The sequence below is a fragment of the Oncorhynchus tshawytscha genome, linkage group LG11 (assembly GCF_018296145.1).
Source record: "Oncorhynchus tshawytscha isolate Ot180627B linkage group LG11, Otsh_v2.0, whole genome shotgun sequence".
Taxonomy (NCBI): domain Eukaryota; kingdom Metazoa; phylum Chordata; class Actinopteri; order Salmoniformes; family Salmonidae; genus Oncorhynchus; species Oncorhynchus tshawytscha.
The window spans coordinates 15,218,439-15,239,328 of record NC_056439.1 but is presented as its reverse complement, the minus strand read 5'-3'; the positions used below and the strand labels follow the sequence as shown (position 1 = coordinate 15,239,328).

The following is a 20,890-nucleotide window of genomic DNA, read 5'->3' as shown; positions in this document are numbered from 1 at the left end:
TTCAGAACAAACATCCTTTAGATTATGTTTTGGGGACTATCCATTGTTCCATGTAGTGAATCTGTTATTCAATGGGTTTGGTAAGGTCAAATAAAATGTTTCATCAAATATATATTTTTATATACTTCAAGGGGTCTTAAAATTCAAAATCAAATAGCTAAATGATCCTTGGTATGACCTTCTTAAAACAATTCCATATAGCTTAATAGAACCTTGCCATTGTCATACAAAGGGGATCCATACCCCGCTGTCCTTGTCAGGGGAAGTGGTGAAGGAACCCATTGGGGCCCTTGAGAGGTTCTGATGGCCCCTTTGTTGAGGTTAAGTAGTATAGGGCAAGATCAAAAGGTAAGATGCTGTAAAGAGCATGAACACCTTCTTAATTACTCAGAGCAGTTGGCCTTTTAGTGAGCGAGCTCAGTAGAGCTCTACTAATGACAGCACACTCATTATCAGGACCCGGCACAGAACGGGTGACCGTTAAACTGTCTGAAGTAAATCTGTCCTCAGTGGGGACTGACGCAGAGCTGGAACAGGCAAGGAAGCAGACAGCCAAATAAGAAGGATCCACCCTGTCCTCTCTCTGAATGAAGAAATATCTCTGTTCGCTGTTTTGCATTTACCTAAAGTCTCTAAAAGTATATTTTCTGATCATTTTCCCTACAAGTAGCCCAATCCCTTTTAACACCATATCTATAACATTCAAATCGAAGAAACAGCGAGTTCTGTTACAGTGTAAGTATTTGGACTCAAATGATATGTAGTTTTCAGAGGCTCTGACACTAAACTGCTAATTAGCCTGTGGAGGACCTAAAGCAGACTAATCAAGCCAGGCCAGAAAGAGAGCCCCATAATAAGGAGCAGAGGGAAGATGTGACATTAAACACAGCCAAACTGAACACTACAAGCACATTGTGGAAGAAATAGATGGGCTTTCTATTTCAATTGGTGAAGAACACTGGTCCTTGGATGGATAATAGAAAACAGTTGCATGGAATGGGATGTTTGGAGCTTTATAGTTTTTTTCTCTATCTTTTCTTTACTCTGACTTGTTATGGGTCTAAGGCCCATGTTACAAAACCATATCAATGACTCATCTCTAAATCCTTTGAAGTCATAAATCGCAATGCAAAGACAAAATACAACTGTGGGAAATTCGTGTTTGATTTTCAACGCACATTGTCTGTATTCCACTGGTTTCCATGGCTGCTTAATATAAATCACTGTAAACATTCAAGACCTCTGCTATGTAAACGTTTCTAGCATTTGAAGATGTTAGGGGCTTAGCCCAAAGCCAGTAGGGGCGTCCGGGGGCATTCTCCCCACAACAACAAAAAAGAAGGAATTTCAACAGCTAAATGCATGAATATCGTGCCCTTTGAGATGAACATTGTGAGATTAGAACATTGCGAGATTATATCATCTTCAGGTAACTTGCACCTTCCCACCTGCCACTGCCAGTACTCAATTACAGTAGCTACTGTGGGTCTCTCTACTCTGGAACACATACATCTAAAGTGTATTGCCTAAAACCATTCAACAACTTCAAACAAATTCTGACCTGTTAAATGAGCAAACTGATTTAAGAATCCCACAGTACCCACACACCCTCCCTCCAACTCTCTCTCTCTCATATCTTTTACATTTAGCAGATGCTTTTATCCAGAGCAACTTACAGGAGCAAATAGGGTTAAGTGACTTGCTCAAGGGCACTTAGATTTTTCACCTAGATGGCTCAGGGATTCAAACCAGCGACCTTTCGGTTACAGTCCCAATGCCTCTTCATCGCTTCCTTTGTATCATCTGTTGCTGCCTCTCTAGTCTGCCCTCTTCTTTCCTTTTTACCCTTATTTTACCAGGTAAGTTGACTGAGAACACATTCTCATTTACAGCAACAACCTGGGGAATAGTTACATGGGAGAGGAGATGAATGAGCCAATTGTAAACTGGGGATGATTAGGTGGCCATGATGGTATGATGACCAGATTGGGAATTTAGCCAGGACAGCGGGGTTAACACCCCTACTCTTACGATAATTGCCATGGGATCTTTAGTGACCACAGCGAGTCAGGACACCCGTTTAACGTCCCATCCGAAAGACAGCACCCTACACAGGGCAATTACTGCCCTGGGGCATTGGGATATTTCTTTTTTTATACCAGAGGAAAAGGTGCCTCCTACTGGCCCTCCAACACCACTTCCAGCAGAATCTGGTCTCCCATCCTGGGACTAACCAGGACCAACCCTGCTTAGCTTCAAAAGCAAGCCAGCAGTGGGATGCAGGGTTGTAATGCTGCTTTCTCTTAGTATTCTATGTTGCTGTCTCTTGTCTACCCTCTTCTGTTGCTGTCTCTTAGTATTACATGTTGCTGTCTCTTAGTATTACATGTTGCTGTCTCTTAGTATTACATGTTGCTGTCTCTTAGTATTACATGTTGCTGTCTCTTAGTATTACATGTTGCTGTCTCTTGTCTACTCTCCTCTCTCATCCTGTCCTGGTTGTAAAAAGTAAGTAAAGTAAAATTAAATGAAAAGTACATTTTATTTTTATTTAGTAATTTCACAGGCTTTTTTTACGTCACCTGCAAATTTTTTGTAAACCTTATTTTACTTTTTCACTGTCTGTATTTCACCTCTTATAATTTGTGCAAATAAATAAAGCTACACTGAATATAAATATAAACGCAACATGTAAAGTGTTTCATGAGCTGAAATAAAAGATCCCAGAAATGTTCCATACAAACAAAAAGCTTATTAGTCTCAAATTCTATGCACAAATTGTTTACATCCCGGTTAGTGAGAATTTTTCCTTTGCCAAGATAATCCATCCACCTGAAAGGTGTGGCATATCAAGAAGCTGATTAAACAGCATGATCATTACACAGGTGCAGCTTGTGCTGGGACAATAAAAGGCCACTCTAAAATGTGTAGTTTAGTCACAAAACACAATGCCACAGATGTATCAAGTTTTGAGGGAGCGTGCAATTGGCATGCTGACTGAAGGAATGTCCACCAGAGCTGTTGCCAGAGAATTGAATGTTCATGTCTCTACCATAAGCTGCCTCCAACGTCCTTTTAGAGAATTTGGCAATACGCCCAACCGACATAACAACCGCAGACCATGTGTATGGCATTGTGTGGCCGAGCGGTTTTCTGATGTCAACGTCGTGAACAGAGACAGATGTCTCTCTCCATCATATACTACTCTTCTGTTGTTGTCTCTGTGTCTTGTCTGGTGTCTCGCTCTATCATCTACTCTCCTGTTGCTGTCTCTGTGTCTTGTCTGGTGTCTCGCTCTATCGTCTACTCTTCTGTTGCTGTCTCTGTGTCTTGTCTGGTGTCTCTCTCCATCATATCCTACACTTCTGTTGCTGTCTCTGTGTCTTGTCTGGTGTGTTTCTTTAGTTTTGCAATTCAATACGGTCAAGGGGATACTGGAGCAACTTAACTTGTTTTGGGCCTGTGACTGTGTCACCTAAATCATCCTCTTCCCTACCATTGGCCCCTGGCTGCTGCTGTTCTAAGAGCTCCACTGTCCTACTGTTCTCATCTGCCCTCCTCCTTGGCTCATCTGTAAGGTAGCAAGGTAGAGGTGCATTAGTTCGTTTTAAAGGGCAACTACACTTCTTGATTTGGCCTCGTTTTAGATTTGGTTCATTAAGAAATGCTAGCGGACATGACTGAACTCCAACGTGAGTTGTGGTTTGATGTTGTCTTGTGTGTGTGTGGTTTGATGTGGTGTGTCTTGTGTGTGTGTGTGTGTGTGTGTGTGTGTGTGTGTGTGTGTGTGTGTGTGTGTGTGTGTGTGTGTGTGTGTGTGTGTGTGTGTGTGTGTGTGTGTGTGTTTGCAGGTGGAAAGACTTAGTCAAATTATTTAGCCATTTAGCTTCAGCCAGCAGGTGTGCAACCTGATTTGGACTTTAGATAGCCTATCAAAAGGTTTGAGGCTGGATGAAAATCCTCCAGTGTTGAAGCCCAGGCCTAATGATGCCACTGCCAATAATGTTTTCAATTTGGACTTTTTCTTTCAAAAGCAGCTCAAACATCGAACATGTAAGAATTAACTACAACTATTGAATTCTGCCATGCTGATACAGTGAACTGTGCATTATAGGGAAATAATGCACACTCTAGAATGCCCTTCAAGCCAATCAGAAATTAGTATTGAACAATTCCATGGTAAAGTACTGTAAAGCCTCTGAACCAAAGCTTAGTCTACACTATTTTGGAATTTATTTCTTCGCTTAAAAATCAAATAAAAACCTAAAGGAAAGAAGTGAAAGTAGTAGATAAGCCAGTTTTATGTGTATTCCTGTTCTGTGTTTCAGCTTTGAAGTTTATATTGTACAGTTACACATTTACCATTAAATGACAACTATATATATGTAATGAACAAAAATAAAATTGCAACATGCAACAATTTCAACGATTACTGTTCATATAAGGATATCCGTTAATAGTAATAATTGGGAGCCAGGCCCAACCACTAGGGAGCCAGGCCCAGCCAATCAGAATGAGTTTTTCCCCACAAATGGGCTTTATTACAGACAGAAATGCTCCTCAGTTTCATCAGCTGTCCAGGTGGCTGGTCTCAGAAGATTCCGCAGGTGAAGAAGCCGGATGTGGAGGTCCTGGGCTGGCGTGGTTACACGTGGTTGTGAGGCCGGTTGGACCTACTGCCAAATTCTCTAAAACAACGTTGGACGTGGCTTATGGTAAAGAAATTAACATGAAATTCTCTGGCAACAGCTCTGGTGGACATTCCTGCAGTCAGCATGATAATTGAACGCTCCCTCAAAACTTGAGACATCTGTGGCATTGTTGTGTGTGACAAAACTGCACATTTTAGAGTGGCCTTTTATTGTTCCCAGTACACGGTGCACCTGTGTTATAATCATGCGGTTTAATCAGCTTCTTGATATGCCACACCTGTCAGGTGGATGGATTATCTTGGCAAAGGAGAAACGCTCACTAACAGGGATGTAAACAAAATTTCAGCAAAATATTTGAGAGAAATAAACTCTTTGTGCGTATGGAACATTCCTGGGATCTTTTATTTCAGCTTATGAAACATGGGACAAACACTTTACATGTTGTGTTTATATTTTTGTTCAGTATACATGAATGGCTGTCCTAGAATACATTCTTTTCCTGGGAGCAGAGGACAAAACAGCTAAACTTCAAGATGAAACCTGTACCACACTGAACTGAAGCAGATAGACCTCATTAGTTACCAGTATACATATGTAGTATACTGTATACCTGAAGCAGTTAGACCTCATTAGTTACCAGTATACATATGTAGTATACTGTATAACTGAAGGAGATAGACCTCATTAGTTACCAGCAGTACACATATGTAGTATACTGTATAACTGAAGGAGATAGACCTCATTAGTTACCAGTATACATATGTAGTATACTGTATAACTGAAGCAGATAGACCTCATTAGTTACCAGTATACATATGTAGTATACTGTATAACTGAAGGAGATAGACCTCATTAGTTACCAGTATACATATGTAGTATACTGTATAACTGAAGGAGATAGACCTCATTAGTTACCAGTATACATATGTAGTATACTGTATAACTGAAGGAGATAGACCTCATTAGTTACCAGCAGTACACATATGTAGTATACTGTATAACTGAAGGAGATAGACCTCATTAGTTACCAGTATACATATGTAGTATACTGTATAACTGAAGCAGATAGACCTCATTAGTTACCAGTATACATATGTAGTATACTGTATAACTGAAGGAGATAGACCTCATTAGTTACCAGTATACATATGTAGTATACTGTATAACTGAAGGAGCGATAGGGGCAGAAGAAGTGTCCTATGAGTGACAAATGGAGACCAAGAACACTCTTCTCTGAGAGAGTCTTCAGCGTTGATGGCTCAGGTGGAGACAGGCATTTATAAAGGAAGACAGAGCCCGACTGTGTAGCAAGCACAAAGAGGCATAGCACTGGTGTGGTGTCAGGGACCGCATCAGGGAAGTTAAATGGCTTTAGAGTGACTAAGGAAGGGCAAGCGGCTCAATATGGGACTGTATAGAGGTGCTTCATCAACCCCTCACCTACACAGTCATCATAACAGTGTACCGGGACTAGTAGCGGTTGCTGTCAGCAAGGAGTGGCTACTGTGTACTACTGTATAAAATGGAAGCCAATTGAGATCACAGAAAGGAAGAGGGAAGACGTTTTGATGAATATTTCTAAGAAGAAGAAAGTGTACATCTGTGTTCATACACGTGTATCCACTTGATGTAAGGCCCCACAGAGAAACAATGTTTGCGCACACCGTTTACAGAGTCACTTGCTCTTCTTGCCATGTCATGCCTTCAGCTCCTATTGACATGAAATTACTTAATAGGAAGAGAGATGCACATATGAACGCCGAAGCTCTCAGCCGTTCCCAATCTGTTGTTGGCTGGTACATACAATAATACTACATTCTCAGAAATAAAGCTGATATCTAGAACCTAAAAGGGTTCTTCGGCTGTCCACATAGGCAAACCTTTTGAATAACCCTTTTGGGTTCCATGTAGAAACCCTTCCACGGAGGGTACTACATGGAAAAGGGTTCTACCTAAAACCAAAAATGGTTCCAATTGGAAACAAAAAGGGTTCCCCTATGTGGACAGCCCAAAAAAACTTTCGGAACCCTTGTTTCTAAGTGTGTACCGTTCCCCAAACCCTATCTGTCTTAATTATATCTGTGTCCTAGTTTAGTGGCATTGGCTTTGTGTGCTGTGGGGAACGAGTGCATGTGAACGAAGCGAAACAAAGAGAGAAGGCAAGAGAGAGAAAAAGACAAGGAGAGAAAGAACGAGGGAGAAAAAAAGGTGAAAGAGAGAAAGAAAGAGAGAGGAAGAGGAGAGAGATATGGGAGAGAGTGAGAGAAGGAAATGTAGAGCCAAAAAAAGAATAAAGAGAAAATGTAAGAAAAAGAGTGAGAAGGAAAGGTATAGAGAAAGCAAAGTTATAAAGAGGGAGCTTGAGAGAAAGGGAACGAGAAGGTGAGCGAGAGACAGTAGGGGAGCGCCACAGCAACCATCTCTCAATCTGTCCGCCCCTCGATTGATGGTCTCTTTTCTACACTAATTAACTGCTTTCCAAAAGTCCTGCTGCCTTTATTTTCCCAAAACCCTTTCTCACTGCACTGCCACACACAATGGCAGGACAATGGCGATGGGAGCAAAAACACACGTCGCTGCAGCAAAGTCAGCAGGCTGTTGTGGTGTATAGAGGGAAGTTGGGAGACAGAGACAAACACATACAGCATGCTTGTTGGTGGAGGTGTTGTAAGCAATCCAATGCTGTAACAATGCCAGTTTATTGATGACTTAAGCTTACAAATTAAACCATGAAATAGATCGGGATAATATAAAGTACCTGTCAAAAGTTTGGACACACATACTCATTCAAATGTTTTTCTTTATTTTTACTACTTTATACATTGTAGAATAATAGTGAAGACATCAACATGATGAAATAACACATATGGAATCATGCAGTAACCAAAAAAAGTGTTAAACAAATTCAAATATATTTTACATTTTAGATTCTTCAAGTAGCCACCCTTTGCCTTGATGACAGATTTGCACACTCTTGGCATTCTTTCAACCAGCTTCATGAGCTAGTCACCTGGAATGCAATTCAATTAACAGGTGTGCCTTTATAAAAGTTCATTTGTGGAATGCCTTTCCTACTTAATGCGTTTGAGCAGTTGTGTTGTGACAAGGTAGGGGTGGTATACACCCCTACCTTGGTAAAAGACCAAGTCCATATTATGGCAAGAACATCTCAAGTAAGCAAAGACAAAGGACAGTCCATCATTACTTTAAAACATGAAGGTCCGTCAATCCGGAACCTTTCAAGAACTTTGAAAGTTTCTTCAAGTGCAGTAGCAAAAACCTTCAAGCGCTATGAAGAAACTACCTCTCATGAGGACCACCACAGGAAAGGAAGACCCAGAGTTACCTCTGCTGAAGAGGATAAGTTTGTTAGAGTTACCAGCCTCAGAAATTGCAGCCCAAATAAATGCTTCACAGAGTTGAACTAACAGACATATCTTAACATCAACTGTTCAGAGGATATTGTGTGAATCAGGCCTTCATGGTCTAATTGTTGCAAAGAAACCACTACTAAATGACACCAATATAAAGAAAATAAGTGCTCAGCATATGTGGGAACTCCTTCAAGACTGTTGGAAAAGTATTCCTCAAGAAGAAGGTTGAGGCAATGCCAAGAGTGTGCAAAGCTGACATCAAGGCAAAGGGTGGCTACTTGAAATATTATCATGTTTTTTATTAACACTTTTCTGGTTACTACATGAGTCCATATGTGTAATTTAGAGTTTTGCTGTCTTCATTATTATTCTACAATGTAGAAAATAGTATAAATAAAGAAAAACCCTTGAATGAGTAGGTCTCCAAACTTTTGACTGGTACTGTAGGTGACACAATATGATATATAATATAACTGTTTTCAAATACAGTTGAAAGCGGAAGTTTACATACACCTTAGCCAAATACATTTGAACTCAGTTTTTCACAATTCCTGACATTTAATCCGAGTAAAAATTCCCTGTCTTCGGTCAGTTAGGATCACCACTTTATTTTAAGAATGTGAAATGTCAGAATAATAGTAGAGAGAATGATTTATTTCAGCTTTTCTTTCTTTCATCACACTCCCAGTGGGTCAGAAGTTTACATACACTCAATTAGTATTTGGTAGCATTGCCTTTAAATTGTTTAACCTCTTGAAGCTAGGGGGCACTATTTTTATGTTTGGAAAAATAACGTTCCCAAAGTAAACGGCCTATTTCTCAGGACCATATGCATATTATTGACAGATTAGGATATAAAACTGTCAAAATATTGTCTGTGAGTATTACAGAACTAACAAAAAAAAAAAAAAAACTAACAAAAAATAAAACCAGGAAGTGGCTTCTATTTTGAAAACTCCATGTTCCATAGCCTCCCATTGCTCCATTTAAAGGGATATCAACCATTTAAAGATTCATTTTCCTATTGCTTCCTCAAGGTGTCAACAGTCTTCAGACATAGTTTCAGGCTTTTATTTTGAAGAATGAGCGTGACCGACCACATTGCGTAAGTGGATTGGTGGGGGGTCTCAGAGAAATGTGTGAGCAAAAGAGAGGCGGCCATTGTTACTCCCGGTCCTAGTGAAAAAGCCAACTGTCCCGGTTGATATATTATCGAATAGATATTTGAAAAACACCCTGAGGTTTGACTATAGAAAACTTTTGACATGTTTCTGTCGACATTATGGATATAATTTGGAATTTTTGTTTGCGTTGTTGTGACCGCTCTTTCCGGTGGATTCCTGGGCATAACGCACCAAACTAATGGAGGTATTTGGATATAAAAAAATATCTTTATGGAACAAAAGGAACATTTGTTGTCTAACTGAGAGTGTCGTGAGTGAAAACATCTGAAGATCATCAAAGGTAAACGATTAATTTGATTGCTTTTCTGATTTTCGTGACCAAGTTACCTGATGCTAGGTGTACATGTTGTTTTGTCGAGCGATCGATAAACTTTGTAAAAGCTTTGATAAAGCTTGTATTGCTTTCGCTGTAAAGCATAATTTCAAAATCTGAGACGACAGGTGGATTAACAAAAGGCTAAGCTGTGAATATGAATATTTTCTAGTAACATTATTTGACTGTGGTGCTATGCTATTCAGCGTTGCTGATGACAATTATCCCGGATCCGGTATGGGTGGCTTAGAGAGGTTAACTTGGGTCAAATATTTTGGGTAGCCTTCCACAAGCTTCTGAGTGTAACTGAGTCAGGTTTGTAGGCCTCCTTGCTCGCACATGCTTTTTCAGATCTGCCCACAAATTTAAGGTCAGGGCTTTGTGAGTCAGAGATTTCCCACTCCAATACAGTACCTTGGATGTCCTTGAGCCATTTTGCCACAACTTTGGAAGTATGCTTGGGGTCATTGTCCATTTGGAAGACCCATTTGCGACCAAGCTTTAACATCCTGACTGATGTCTTGAGATGTTGCTTCAATATATCCACAAAATTTTCCATCCTAATGATGCCATCTATTTTGTGAAGCGCGCCAGTCCCTCCTGCAGCAAAGCACCCCCACAAGATGATGCTGCCACCTCCGTGCTTCACGATTGGGATGGTGTTCTTCGGCTTGCAAGCCTCCCTTTTTCCTCCAAACATAACAATGGTCATTATGGCCAAACAGTTCTACTTTGGCCAAACAGTTCTATTTTTGTTTCATCAGAGAAGAGTACATTTCTCCAAAAAGTACGATCTTTGTCCCCATGTGCAGTTGCAAACCGTAGTCTGGCTTTTTTATGGCGGTTTTGGAGCAGTGGCTTCTTCCTTGCTGAGCGGCTTTTCAGGTTATGTCAATATAGGACTCGTTTCACTGTGGATATAGATACTTTTGTACCTGTTTCCTCCAGCATCTTCACAAGGTCTTTTGCTGCTGTTCTGGGATTGATTTGCACTTTTCGCAAAGTATGTTCATCTCTAGGAGACAGAACGCGTCTCCTTCATGAGCAATATGATGGCTGCGTGGTCCCATGGTGTTTATACTTACGTACTATTGTTTGTACAGATGAACGTAATACCGTCAGGCATTTGGAAATTGCTCCCAAGGATAAATCAGACTTCTGGAGGTCTTCAATTTTTTCTCTGAGGTCTTGGCTGATTTATTTTGATTTTCCCATGAAAAGAGGCACTGAGTTTGAAGGTAGGCCTTGAAATATATCCACAGGTGCACCTCAAATTGACTATAATGATGTCAAAGATGTCCATCAGAAGCTTCTATAGCCATGACATAATTTTTGGGAATTTTCCAAGCTGTTTAAAGGCACAGTCAACTTAGTGTATGTAATCTTCTGACCCGCCGGAGTTATGATACAGTGAATTATAAGTGAAATAATCTGTCTGTCAACAATTGTTGGAAAATTACTTGTGTCATGCACAAAGTAGATGTCCTAACCGACTTGCCAAAACTATAGTTTGTTAACAAGAAATTTGTAGAGTGGTTGAAAAATGACTCCAACCTCAGTGTATGTAAACGTCCGACTTCAACTGTACATTGTATGTGTGGGAAATTGTTGAGTGAAAACAAGAGGCTTTGACTGCATCAACACCATGGTTTGACAACATATTTCAACAATGTGTTTGTGTCATCTGTAAATTCATTTCCACAGTTTAAGCAATGGTGGAGGGAGTGGGAGGTGTGGAGGGGGGGATTCAATCGATGTTATTCGTAATTATAATCAATGTGTAATTCTGTGAATGTCACTTGGAATTCATCTGGCCGGTATTGACATCGGCGATCGCTTTCAGAGAGTTTGCTCAAATTAATTTCATGCCGCCCCATGCCATCGTGGCGGCTTCAATCCCATTTAAACAAATGAACTGAAGCGAAACAACCACAGCTAGAGACTGACAAAAAAACAACCGAACCCCACAAAAACACCTCATTATCGACAGAGAGCAGCCTTTCAAACTGGGACGAGGAGCGACTGGTGAAATCTGATAACACTTTTGAGTTCAGAGTCACATCAGCTTAATCTATTTCAGTCAGAGAAAGAAGAGTTTCAAACACAGGCATTCACACAACACGTACATATACACAGGCATTCACACACATAAACACAAGACTATATACACACACTGGTGATTAGTAATGATCTAAAATCACTTTATGGCAGGGTGGACAGAGATATCGATATGCCATGTTTATGGACCCAGACATCTCATCATTTCTCTACGTTCTCTATTTCCTAGAAACACTGTGGTGATTGATGGAGAAACTTGCAGCCTCACAGAGAAGGGACCATTCTAACTGCTCCAAGGTCACCTTGCCACCGCAAACAAATGGCTGTTTAATATTTTCTACATAGGGCCAATTCAATATGGTTGGAGAACGGCCATTTTAATGAGCGTGACAGCTGACACTTTATCGTAGAAGATAACAGAGGACAAAGAGAGCATTAACGACCTAAGATTTTAGACGAAATCTGGACACTTTGCACACACGTGCACACGCACACACACACACACACACACACACACACACACACACACACACACACACACACACCATATATAACATATTATGCCACTGACAAAAAGAGGCCCTGCTTGGTCGATTGGAATAAATGAAAACTCTCATCGATCTATTAAGCCATATATATTTTTGAGAGAGGGGTTCTGACATCCCTCAATGCACCTCCTATGATTGGCTCTTTCTCCCTTACTCAAATCATAAAGGAAAATAAAATAGTCAACCATTCCAATCTCCATCTCTGTCTCGCACCCTCCCCTCTCTCTGTTGGGTGGAGCCCATAACACTCATCATGAATAAGATGCCCAGTCATAATTCCTGCTCCTATTCAAATCCATTTCCTGCTTTTCTCCGGGCCTGTCAGACGAGGTCATTGCTTGCGTATCACACCTCTTCATCTTTTGTCAGGGTCCATCATAAGGCCCCGACAGCCGCAAGATGGATATGAAGCCAAACGAGGGATCCATCTCCATCTCTCAACTCTTCCATCTCTCTATCCCTCCATCCTTCAGCCAAACGGCCCTATTCATTCAGATGTGCTCAGACAGCTAGAGCTAACGGAGATCTTAGATGAAGCATAAACACACACACACACAGAGACAGAGAGAGAAAGAGAGAGAGAGAGAGAGAGAGAGAGAGAGAGAGAGAGAGAGAGAGAGAGAGAGAGAGAGAGAGAGAATATAAATAGATACCAGAAAGATGGAGGAAGAGAAAGAGAGCGAGACATGTCCATCCCTGCAGCTTGTTTTTGTTGATTTGCTTATTATATTATTTATTCCAAACACAGAACTATGAAAAAAACACCCTAAGGCAAATTTTGTAAGTACCATTTCATATTAACCTTAAATTGATTCTCCCACCTTATACGTGGAATTAATCTACGTTTTTAAATATCATGTATCCCCCCCATCTTTAAAGGAGTTTAACTCTGTAATCATGGTCTAAACGGAGAACCAGAGAAGAGGGAGAGAGTGAGGAGTGAAAGAGAGAGAGGGAGGAGAGGACATGGGGAAGAGGAAGAGAGAGGAGTTTCCCAGAAATCCTGTTTCTCGGAAGAGGAAATTACAGCCATCTTACAATATCTGTCTGGTCCCAATGGGAACTCAACACACAAACGGAGAGTCCAGACACCTCAAATTACCTCTCAGCAAGAGAGAGAAAGAGAGAGGAGAGAGAAAGCGCTATTGAACCCACAACCTAGCCATTTCCAGTGCCACACGCTTACCAACTAGACCTAAGGCAGCAACACATGCACAGTCTCCACAACTTCCCTGCCAGTTCCCTTTTTATATTTTTTATTTAACCTTTATTTAACTAGGCAAGTCAGTTAAGAACAAATTCTTATTTTCAATGACGGCCTAGGAACAGTGGGTTAACTGCCTGTTCAGGGGCAGAACGACAGATTTGTACCATGTCAGCTCGGGGATATAAAAATGCAACCTTTCGGTTAGTAGTCCAACGCTCTAACCACTAGGCTACCCTGCCGCCCTTCTCTAATGTACTGGCATTAATTTACAGCAAGATCATTTAACAGGCAATGGAGCTGCTAACAACTCTTTTATTAGTATAGCTCAATCAACGTGACTGCCTAGCCTGGTGTACTGTAGCTAGCTACTATAGCTATGTAGGGACTGGGTACACATGACTGATGTGTCTGGTAATGCAAGGGAAGACACATCTCCTGTTGTTGGACTGTCGGATGATGCAACTTCTCTGTCAATAGACACCGCAACAACAGACTGCTTGTGTGTGTCAGGAAGAGATAGGTAGATGTGTGTTTGTCTACTGTACATGTGCTCGAACGCATTCGTGCCTGCATGCGTCTGTGTACTGTACATTCGTCATGTGACATTCCCTTTAAGTGTCATAGTTTGTCATGTATGGCCTTCCAAGAAAGTATGGCCTCCATTATACAAAATCATTTCTGAGAATGAGAGGAAGATGGACAGAGAGAGAGAGAGAGAGAGAGAGAAGGAATGAGAATCTGTGCTTGTTGTTTTCCCCCACAGAGGAACGACAGATTCTAAGTGGAGTCGCCAGAAGGTAAAGTAATGATGGTGGGATCTGAAATAGACATAGCGCCTTGCAGGTTTGTACACAGGCAGTCGGGCACACATACACACAAACTGCATTCTTATCAAACACAAAAAAGAATCTAGGTGATTAAACGATGAAAACTCTAATGCCATTAAATATTTGCGTGTATGTGCATGCATGCGGTGTGTGTGTATGTGTGTGTGTGTGTGTATGTGCATGCATGCGGTGTGTGTGTGTGTGTGTGTATGTGCATGCATGCGGTGTGGTGTGTGTGTGTGTGTGTATGTGCATGCATGCGGTGTGTGTGTGTGTGTGTGTATGTGCATGCATGCGGTGTGTGTGTGTATGTGCATGCATGCGGTGTGTGTGTGTGTGTGTGTGTGTGTGTGTGTGAGTGCAGGTTTCTGAGTGTTTTTTTTGTCCTATCTATTAACAATGCCAGTGTGACCTTTGAGGGGTAAATGATAACAAGCCAAGCTACTAATTTAATTACATTCATTGAATAATGAGACTTGTCAACGGGCCTGAGGCCTTGGCTAGCTCTCACAACAACAGCCCAGGAACAGGAGTCCTTGAAATAAAATGTGTATTGTGATTTTTACAAAGAAAGTGTGTGGTTGCGAGTGCATGTGTGTATGTGTGCATCCGTGCCTCCTTGTGCGTGTGTGTATGTATGTGTGTAACCCCGACACCTCTGGTTCCAGGTCAAACCAGGGTGAATAAGCTGGCCCTAGGTCTAAAACCCCACACCTCTTAGATTAGCAGCAGCGCTACAATAGCAGGATTAACCATAGCCCACAGAATAAAGCCAATGGAGAAACCTGCTAGCTAATCCTCCACTGGAATGTTCAATCCAAGGCTCATTAAAAAAAGGAAAGTAAATAGGTTAACCACCTATCCATCGCTTACGACTTTCTCTCACATAAAAATACAAATCAATCAAAATTTTGCCATACTTTTATGAGGAAACCTTTGCAGTACATTTACAAATTAAATACAAAAAGGACTAGAGAAAAGATAAGAAAGAAAAATAAATCTAAATGTGGAATAATTTCAGTCAATCCAGTGGAATTCTGGGAGAATTACTCAGATCTGTCGAAGCCTGTGCGAGAGGGGAGCTTGATTTCTCTCCAGCTGTTCTCTGGTTCTGTTTCCCAGTCCTACCTCTAACAGGATGATACTGTAATGCCACCTGGTGGTGAAACATTGTGGCTGCGCAGTAAAAAAATGGCCTCTTAAAATCATTGGGAGCATTTTGAGTTGTAATTATGAAAGAAAGAACAGTTAATTGGCTCACTAGGCCCCCATTAGTCACTGTCAGAGGCATTCAGATCAATGGTTCAGCCCAGCCAAACACACACACCCATGCTTACACCATATGTGTGTGTGGTGGGTGGTATGTGTGTTCATGCGTGTGTGCCCAACAATAGCATGGCAACGTCTCTTCCTGTCATTCCCGGTAATTTCCCATCTTATCCGATAGAGTGGAGAGCGGAGGGAAAGACAGATATTTGTGCGGACTGGCAGGCCTGACACATGCATTACTCTCCTTGCATTATTTAATTAAGTCACTCCATATCTCCACTAACGCACTTTTAATACAGCGGCTGGCGGAAATACGACAAGGCAAAACCTCTTTGTCATGAAGGGGAGGGGGGAGGAGAGAGGGAAAGAAGCGGAGGGGGGAGGAGAGAGGGAATGAAGAGGAAGGGGAGGAGAGAGGGAAAGAAGAGGAAGGGGAGAAGAGCGGGAAGCAGGGAGGGATGGAGGGAGGGGACAGAGACAACAAATGAGCACAATTCCACCTGTCAGTCTTAAATCACAAGAAGGTCAACTTGGCTGGTGTGCACTACAGAACCAAAGAGAAAGGCCAATCACCTATAACCATCTCTCTGCTTTACTGTGGACATAGCTCATAGGACTGCGTGTGTGTGTGTGTGTGTGTGTGTGTGTGTGTGTGTGTGTGTGTGTGTGTGTGTGTGTGTGTGTGTGTGTGTGTGTGTGTGTGTGTGTGTGTGTGTGTGTGTGTGTGTGTGTGTGTGTGTGTGTGTGTGTGTACCGGTAAAACATGATAATGAAAATAAAATGTCAAGAGAACTGTAGGCTACCACACCATTATCTATCATGACTTTATGCCAGAGGCATGACAAATGAGCTAATGGAAATGGGTGGACAGCCTAAGTTCTAAAATGCAATGTAGTTGGAAGACACTGAAATTTTGCCAGGACAGAGATGAGTGAGCGACACCGAGACATGCGCGGACGCATTCACTCTGGCCTAATGACAATCGCCAGATATCATTAAACGTTTTGGTGTTTTGTGAAACAGATGTCTCTTTCCAATGGAGTGGATGAACATGAGCAGGTAGCCTAGTAAAGTAGCCCTTGGAAGTGCTTGCTTGTGACAATCAGACAAAAAACATGACTGATGATGACTGAAGATATGCTACAATAAAAGGGATTCTATATGTAATTCTATGATTCAAATGTCCCGTACTGGGAATGTTTTGGTGAAGCGTATACACACATAAGGAGGTCCCATACCGGGAAGAAATTAAATCTAATTAAATCTCTTCACCACTGGTGTGTGTGTGTGAGTGTATGTGAGTGTGAGTGTGTGTGTGTGTGTCAGTTTGATTGTCAGTGTGAGTGAGTGTCTGTGTTAGTGTGAGTGTGTGTGTGTCAGTGTGAGTGAGTGTCTGTGTCAGTGTGAGTGTGTGTGTGTGTCAGTGTGAGTTTGATTGTCAGCGTGAGTGAGTGTCTGTGTCAGTGTGAGTGTGTGTGTGTGTGTGTGTGTGTGTGTGTGTGTGTGTGTGTGTCAGTGTGAGTTTGATTGTCAGTGTGTGTGAGTGAGTGTCAGTGTCAGTGTGAGTGAGTGTGTGTGTGTCAGTGCGATTGTCAGTGTGAGTTTGATTGTCAGTGTGAGTGAGTGTCAGTGTGTGTGTGTGTGTGTGTGTGTGTGTGTGTGTGTGTGTGTGTCAGTTTGATTGTCAGTGTGAGTGAGTGTCAGTGTCAGTGTGTGTGTGTGTGTGTGTGTGTGTGTGATTGTCAGTGTGAGTGTCAGTGTCAGTGTGAGTGTGTGTGTGTGTGTGTGTGTGTGTGTGTGTGTGTGTGTGTGTGTGTGTGTGTGTGTGTGTGTGTGTGTGTGTGTGTGTGTGTGTGTCAGTGTGAGTTTGATTGTGAGTGTGAGTGAGTGTCAGTGTGTGTGAGTGAGTGAGTGTGTCAGTGTGAGTGTGAGTGTGTGTCAGTTTGATTGTCAGTGTGAGTGAGTGTCAGTGTGAGTGTGTGTTTGTCAGTGTGAGTTTGATTGTCAGTGTGAGTGAGTGTCTGTGTCAGTGTGAGTGTGTGTGTGTGTGTGTGTGTCAGTTTGATTGTCAGTGTGAGTGAGTGTCAGTGTGAGTGTGTGTGTGTCAGTGTGAGTTTGATTGTCAGTATGAGTGAGTGTCTGTGTCAGTGTGAGTGTGTGTGTGTGTCAGTGTGAGTTTGAATGTCAGTGTTTGTGAGTTTCAGTGTCAGGTCTGTGTGAATGTGTGTCAGTGTGAGTTTGATTGTCAGTGTGAGTGAGTGTCAGTGTGTGTGAGTGAGTGAGTGAGTGTCAATGTGAGTGTGTGTGTGTGTCAGTGTGAGTCTGATTGTCAGTGTGAGTGAGTGTCAGTGTGAGTGTGTGTCAGTTTGATTGTCAGTGTGAGTGAGTGTCAGTGTCAGTGTGAGTGTGTGTGTGTCAGTGTGAGTTTCATTGTCAGTGTGAGTGAGTGTCTGTGTCTGTGTGAGTGTGTGAGTGTGTGAGTGTGTGCGTGTGTGTGTGTGTGTCAGTTTGATTGTCAGTGTGAGTGAGTGTCAGTGTCAGTGTGAGGGAGAGAGATACAACACACACTGTATAGTAAGCCAAATAATAACACTTGAAGATTACACTTGGCTTCTTCCCACGTCTTTTCAAAGACACCGTTTAACCTCCTTGAGACTTACTGTCACTTGAGTCGGTTGTTAATTAGAGGGACACAGACATCAGAGACAGAGTCGGTGACTTAGTGTTACTCCAACATGACCTTGTAGCTAAACAGCCTTTTCCAAGCCTTGATGAAACCATTATCTAAGTAAGATACAGTCCGACTAATACCAAACATCAACAATGTATTATACTTAATAACACACGGCCTCCACGGGGCCTCTGGCGCTGCATTATGCAGAGATTCCTCTCGTGTATGTTTGAGAGTCATTTACTGTATAAACCGATGGATTTGCGCAGGCCAACGAAATGTAAATGACTCACCCGTTACGAAGCGCGATGTCGAGGTAAAGCTCAACGCTCCAAGCCTCTCTGGTGGACTTGTGTTCACATTTGCATCTGAGGCGTTTAGTGTGCGCTACTTTCTAAGAAGACTTGGGGCTGGATTCAATCAGATTTGATGTTTATGTAACATCTGTTTATAAGGTTACTGCCCACTTGAACATACATTTTGGGGGATATTATTTGGGAAAATGGCTATTATGTGTGCTTGTCGGGCATCTTTCTAAGGTCAGGTAACAGGTCAGCTTATGGTCACCTGATAGGTTACCTGACACAGAGGGCAGCTTGGGTAGAACTGTTTCCATTAAATCATTCTGATTACTGTGTAAATACTACAATGGCTGATTTGATTGAATTTAGCCCTTTTAGTCAGAATATGAGGGACTGTGAAATCTCTGAAAACACCACAGAAAGGAAAGAAACAGCGATTACCTTTAGACGTCTTCAGAGGATCCTCCAAAATGTGTGTGTGTGTGTGTGTACAGCAGTGGAGGCTGCTAAGGGGAGGACGGCTCATAATAATGACTGGAGTGGAGCTAATAACACATTCCAGCCATTATTCTGTGCCGCCATCCCTCCACTGATGTACAGTCCGTGTGTGTGTGTTTAACGTGCATGCGTTTCTGTGCATTTGTGTGTATAGATAGACAATGAACAGCACTCACGATCATTGCACTGAGTGCCTGTGTAGGAGGTCATGGAGCAGTCGCAGGTGTAGTTCTCCCACTGCTGGATACAGACGCCCATGTTGGCACATGAGTCCTCTTGGCAGGTGGTGCTAGGACCTACAGGTGGCAGAGCAGAGCCATGTGATACCCAGGCACAGGTGTGAGCACTAGCCAACAGCTCCCCAACAGGTGCCATGCAGAGGGTGTCAGTGCACATCAGTGGGCCATGCACTAGTCAGGTTAGTATAGGTAACAGTACATTACATTACTTCCAAAGGCATTATAGTACCGTAGAAGTACACCAAACTGAAGAAAAATAAAAACCACACGGCATTCCCTCCAAGTAGGTTTTAGTAAGACTTTTAGTGCACAGACATTGAACAGAGTACTGGACGTGTTTTCAACATGGCTGGTTGATGAGAGAGAACTGGCGGATTCAGACAAACTGACTAGGGTCCCGTTCTCTCATATTGAGTGGCTCTGTAACAGTGCTATTACATGGTAAGAACTACCTGTACACAGGCACTGTCCACAGTGTAGGTACATGTTCTTAAATAGTAGTTACAATGACTATAACAATGTTATTTGATTCTAGTTATATGTGAGGAATTGTTAGTGTATTTGCCAGTCTTTTACATTGTGCAAGCCACAACCTTATTCAATATGTAAATATTGTGGAACAAGATGTAGCTATACACTGTAAATCCATTGTGCCTGTTCATGTCAGCCCCATGTGAATACACAGTTTTAGAGCCACCAGAGGTTAATATGAAGTGCGACCCGGGTGTAAGCTCTCACATTCTCCCTCCTCCCGCTCCTTGCTCTAGTCAAAACCAGTCTAATGTACAGAGACACTGGGGAAGAGTTACCACATGGGAACAACATGGACAGGAAAGAAGATCCGAGATAAGAGACAAAACATTTTATAGCAAAGTGGTGCACATAGCTAGGATATGTGTTTTTGTTATATAAATGTTGGTGTGGAAGTGTCCAGATAAGTCCAGGGCTGTGTTTCATTCCAGAAAGGTGTTCCCCTTCCCCTCTGCCCTCGCCCACTGCCCTTCACGGAACCAAGACAACGGGTCAGACCCTATCCAGTTCTGTCGAAGGGAGTGAGCGAGGGAATATCGGAGGATGCAATCTATGCGGAATGAAAACGCAGCCTAAATGAGAACTTGAGGCTCACCACCTTCTACAGACTCATCCCATGTTTTTGCACGTTTATTTAAAAGGGAATGCAGTCTCTACTGTGCAGTAGTGCAAAACCAATTCAGTGGGAATCGGGACAATATTCCCACTGGAAACGGAAAACCATGTGAAAAAAAGATAACTGCAAATAAACTGGGTTTAAGTGCAATTTTCTTGTGCAAGACCATAATGAAACAAAAAAAGTAGTAGAAATAGAACAAAATCATAGAAGGCTAAAAGTGCATTTATTGTGTAATGCAAAGTGCAGCGGAACTTAGATTTATGCAAGATAAAATGATTCACTTCATGTTTTTTTCTTCTACAGGCACCAAATTAGCTACAGACATCGATTTTTTTTTCCAGTAACCTGAAATAAATCTATCCATAAATAGTAGAAATAATACAAGCAAGTCATAAGTGATGATTGTTAGCATTATGGCAAGTCAGCTCCCCAGTTTAAATCTATATTCTATTAATCAACCTGAACACATTCTCAGGGGAAACATATATTAATATTGCTCAGCCGGGTGGGAATCATTTTCTCCCCAAAATACGGCCTAAAACCCCTCGGAGTGGAATTTTTGATATGTATAAATGTCTCTAAAATACCAACAGTCTCC

General features: G+C 41.9%; 1 protein-coding gene across 26 annotated transcripts in view; it reads right to left on the bottom strand.

The window, feature by feature from the left end:
• The window catches only part of nrxn3a (neurexin 3a), a 442,954-nt gene that overhangs the window by 254,487 nt on the left and 167,577 nt on the right, over nt 1-20,890 (bottom strand). For all 26 annotated transcript variants that reach the window (XR_002955173.2, XR_002955175.2, XR_002955174.2 and 23 more), the window contains one exon: nt 19,080-19,199. Coding sequence is in view for 22 of the 26 variants with exons in the window: in XM_024436833.2 (XP_024292601.1) it covers nt 19,080-19,199 (120 nt within the window). In the remaining 4 variants the exon portion in view is untranslated. The remainder of the gene's footprint in view (nt 1-19,079; nt 19,200-20,890) is intronic.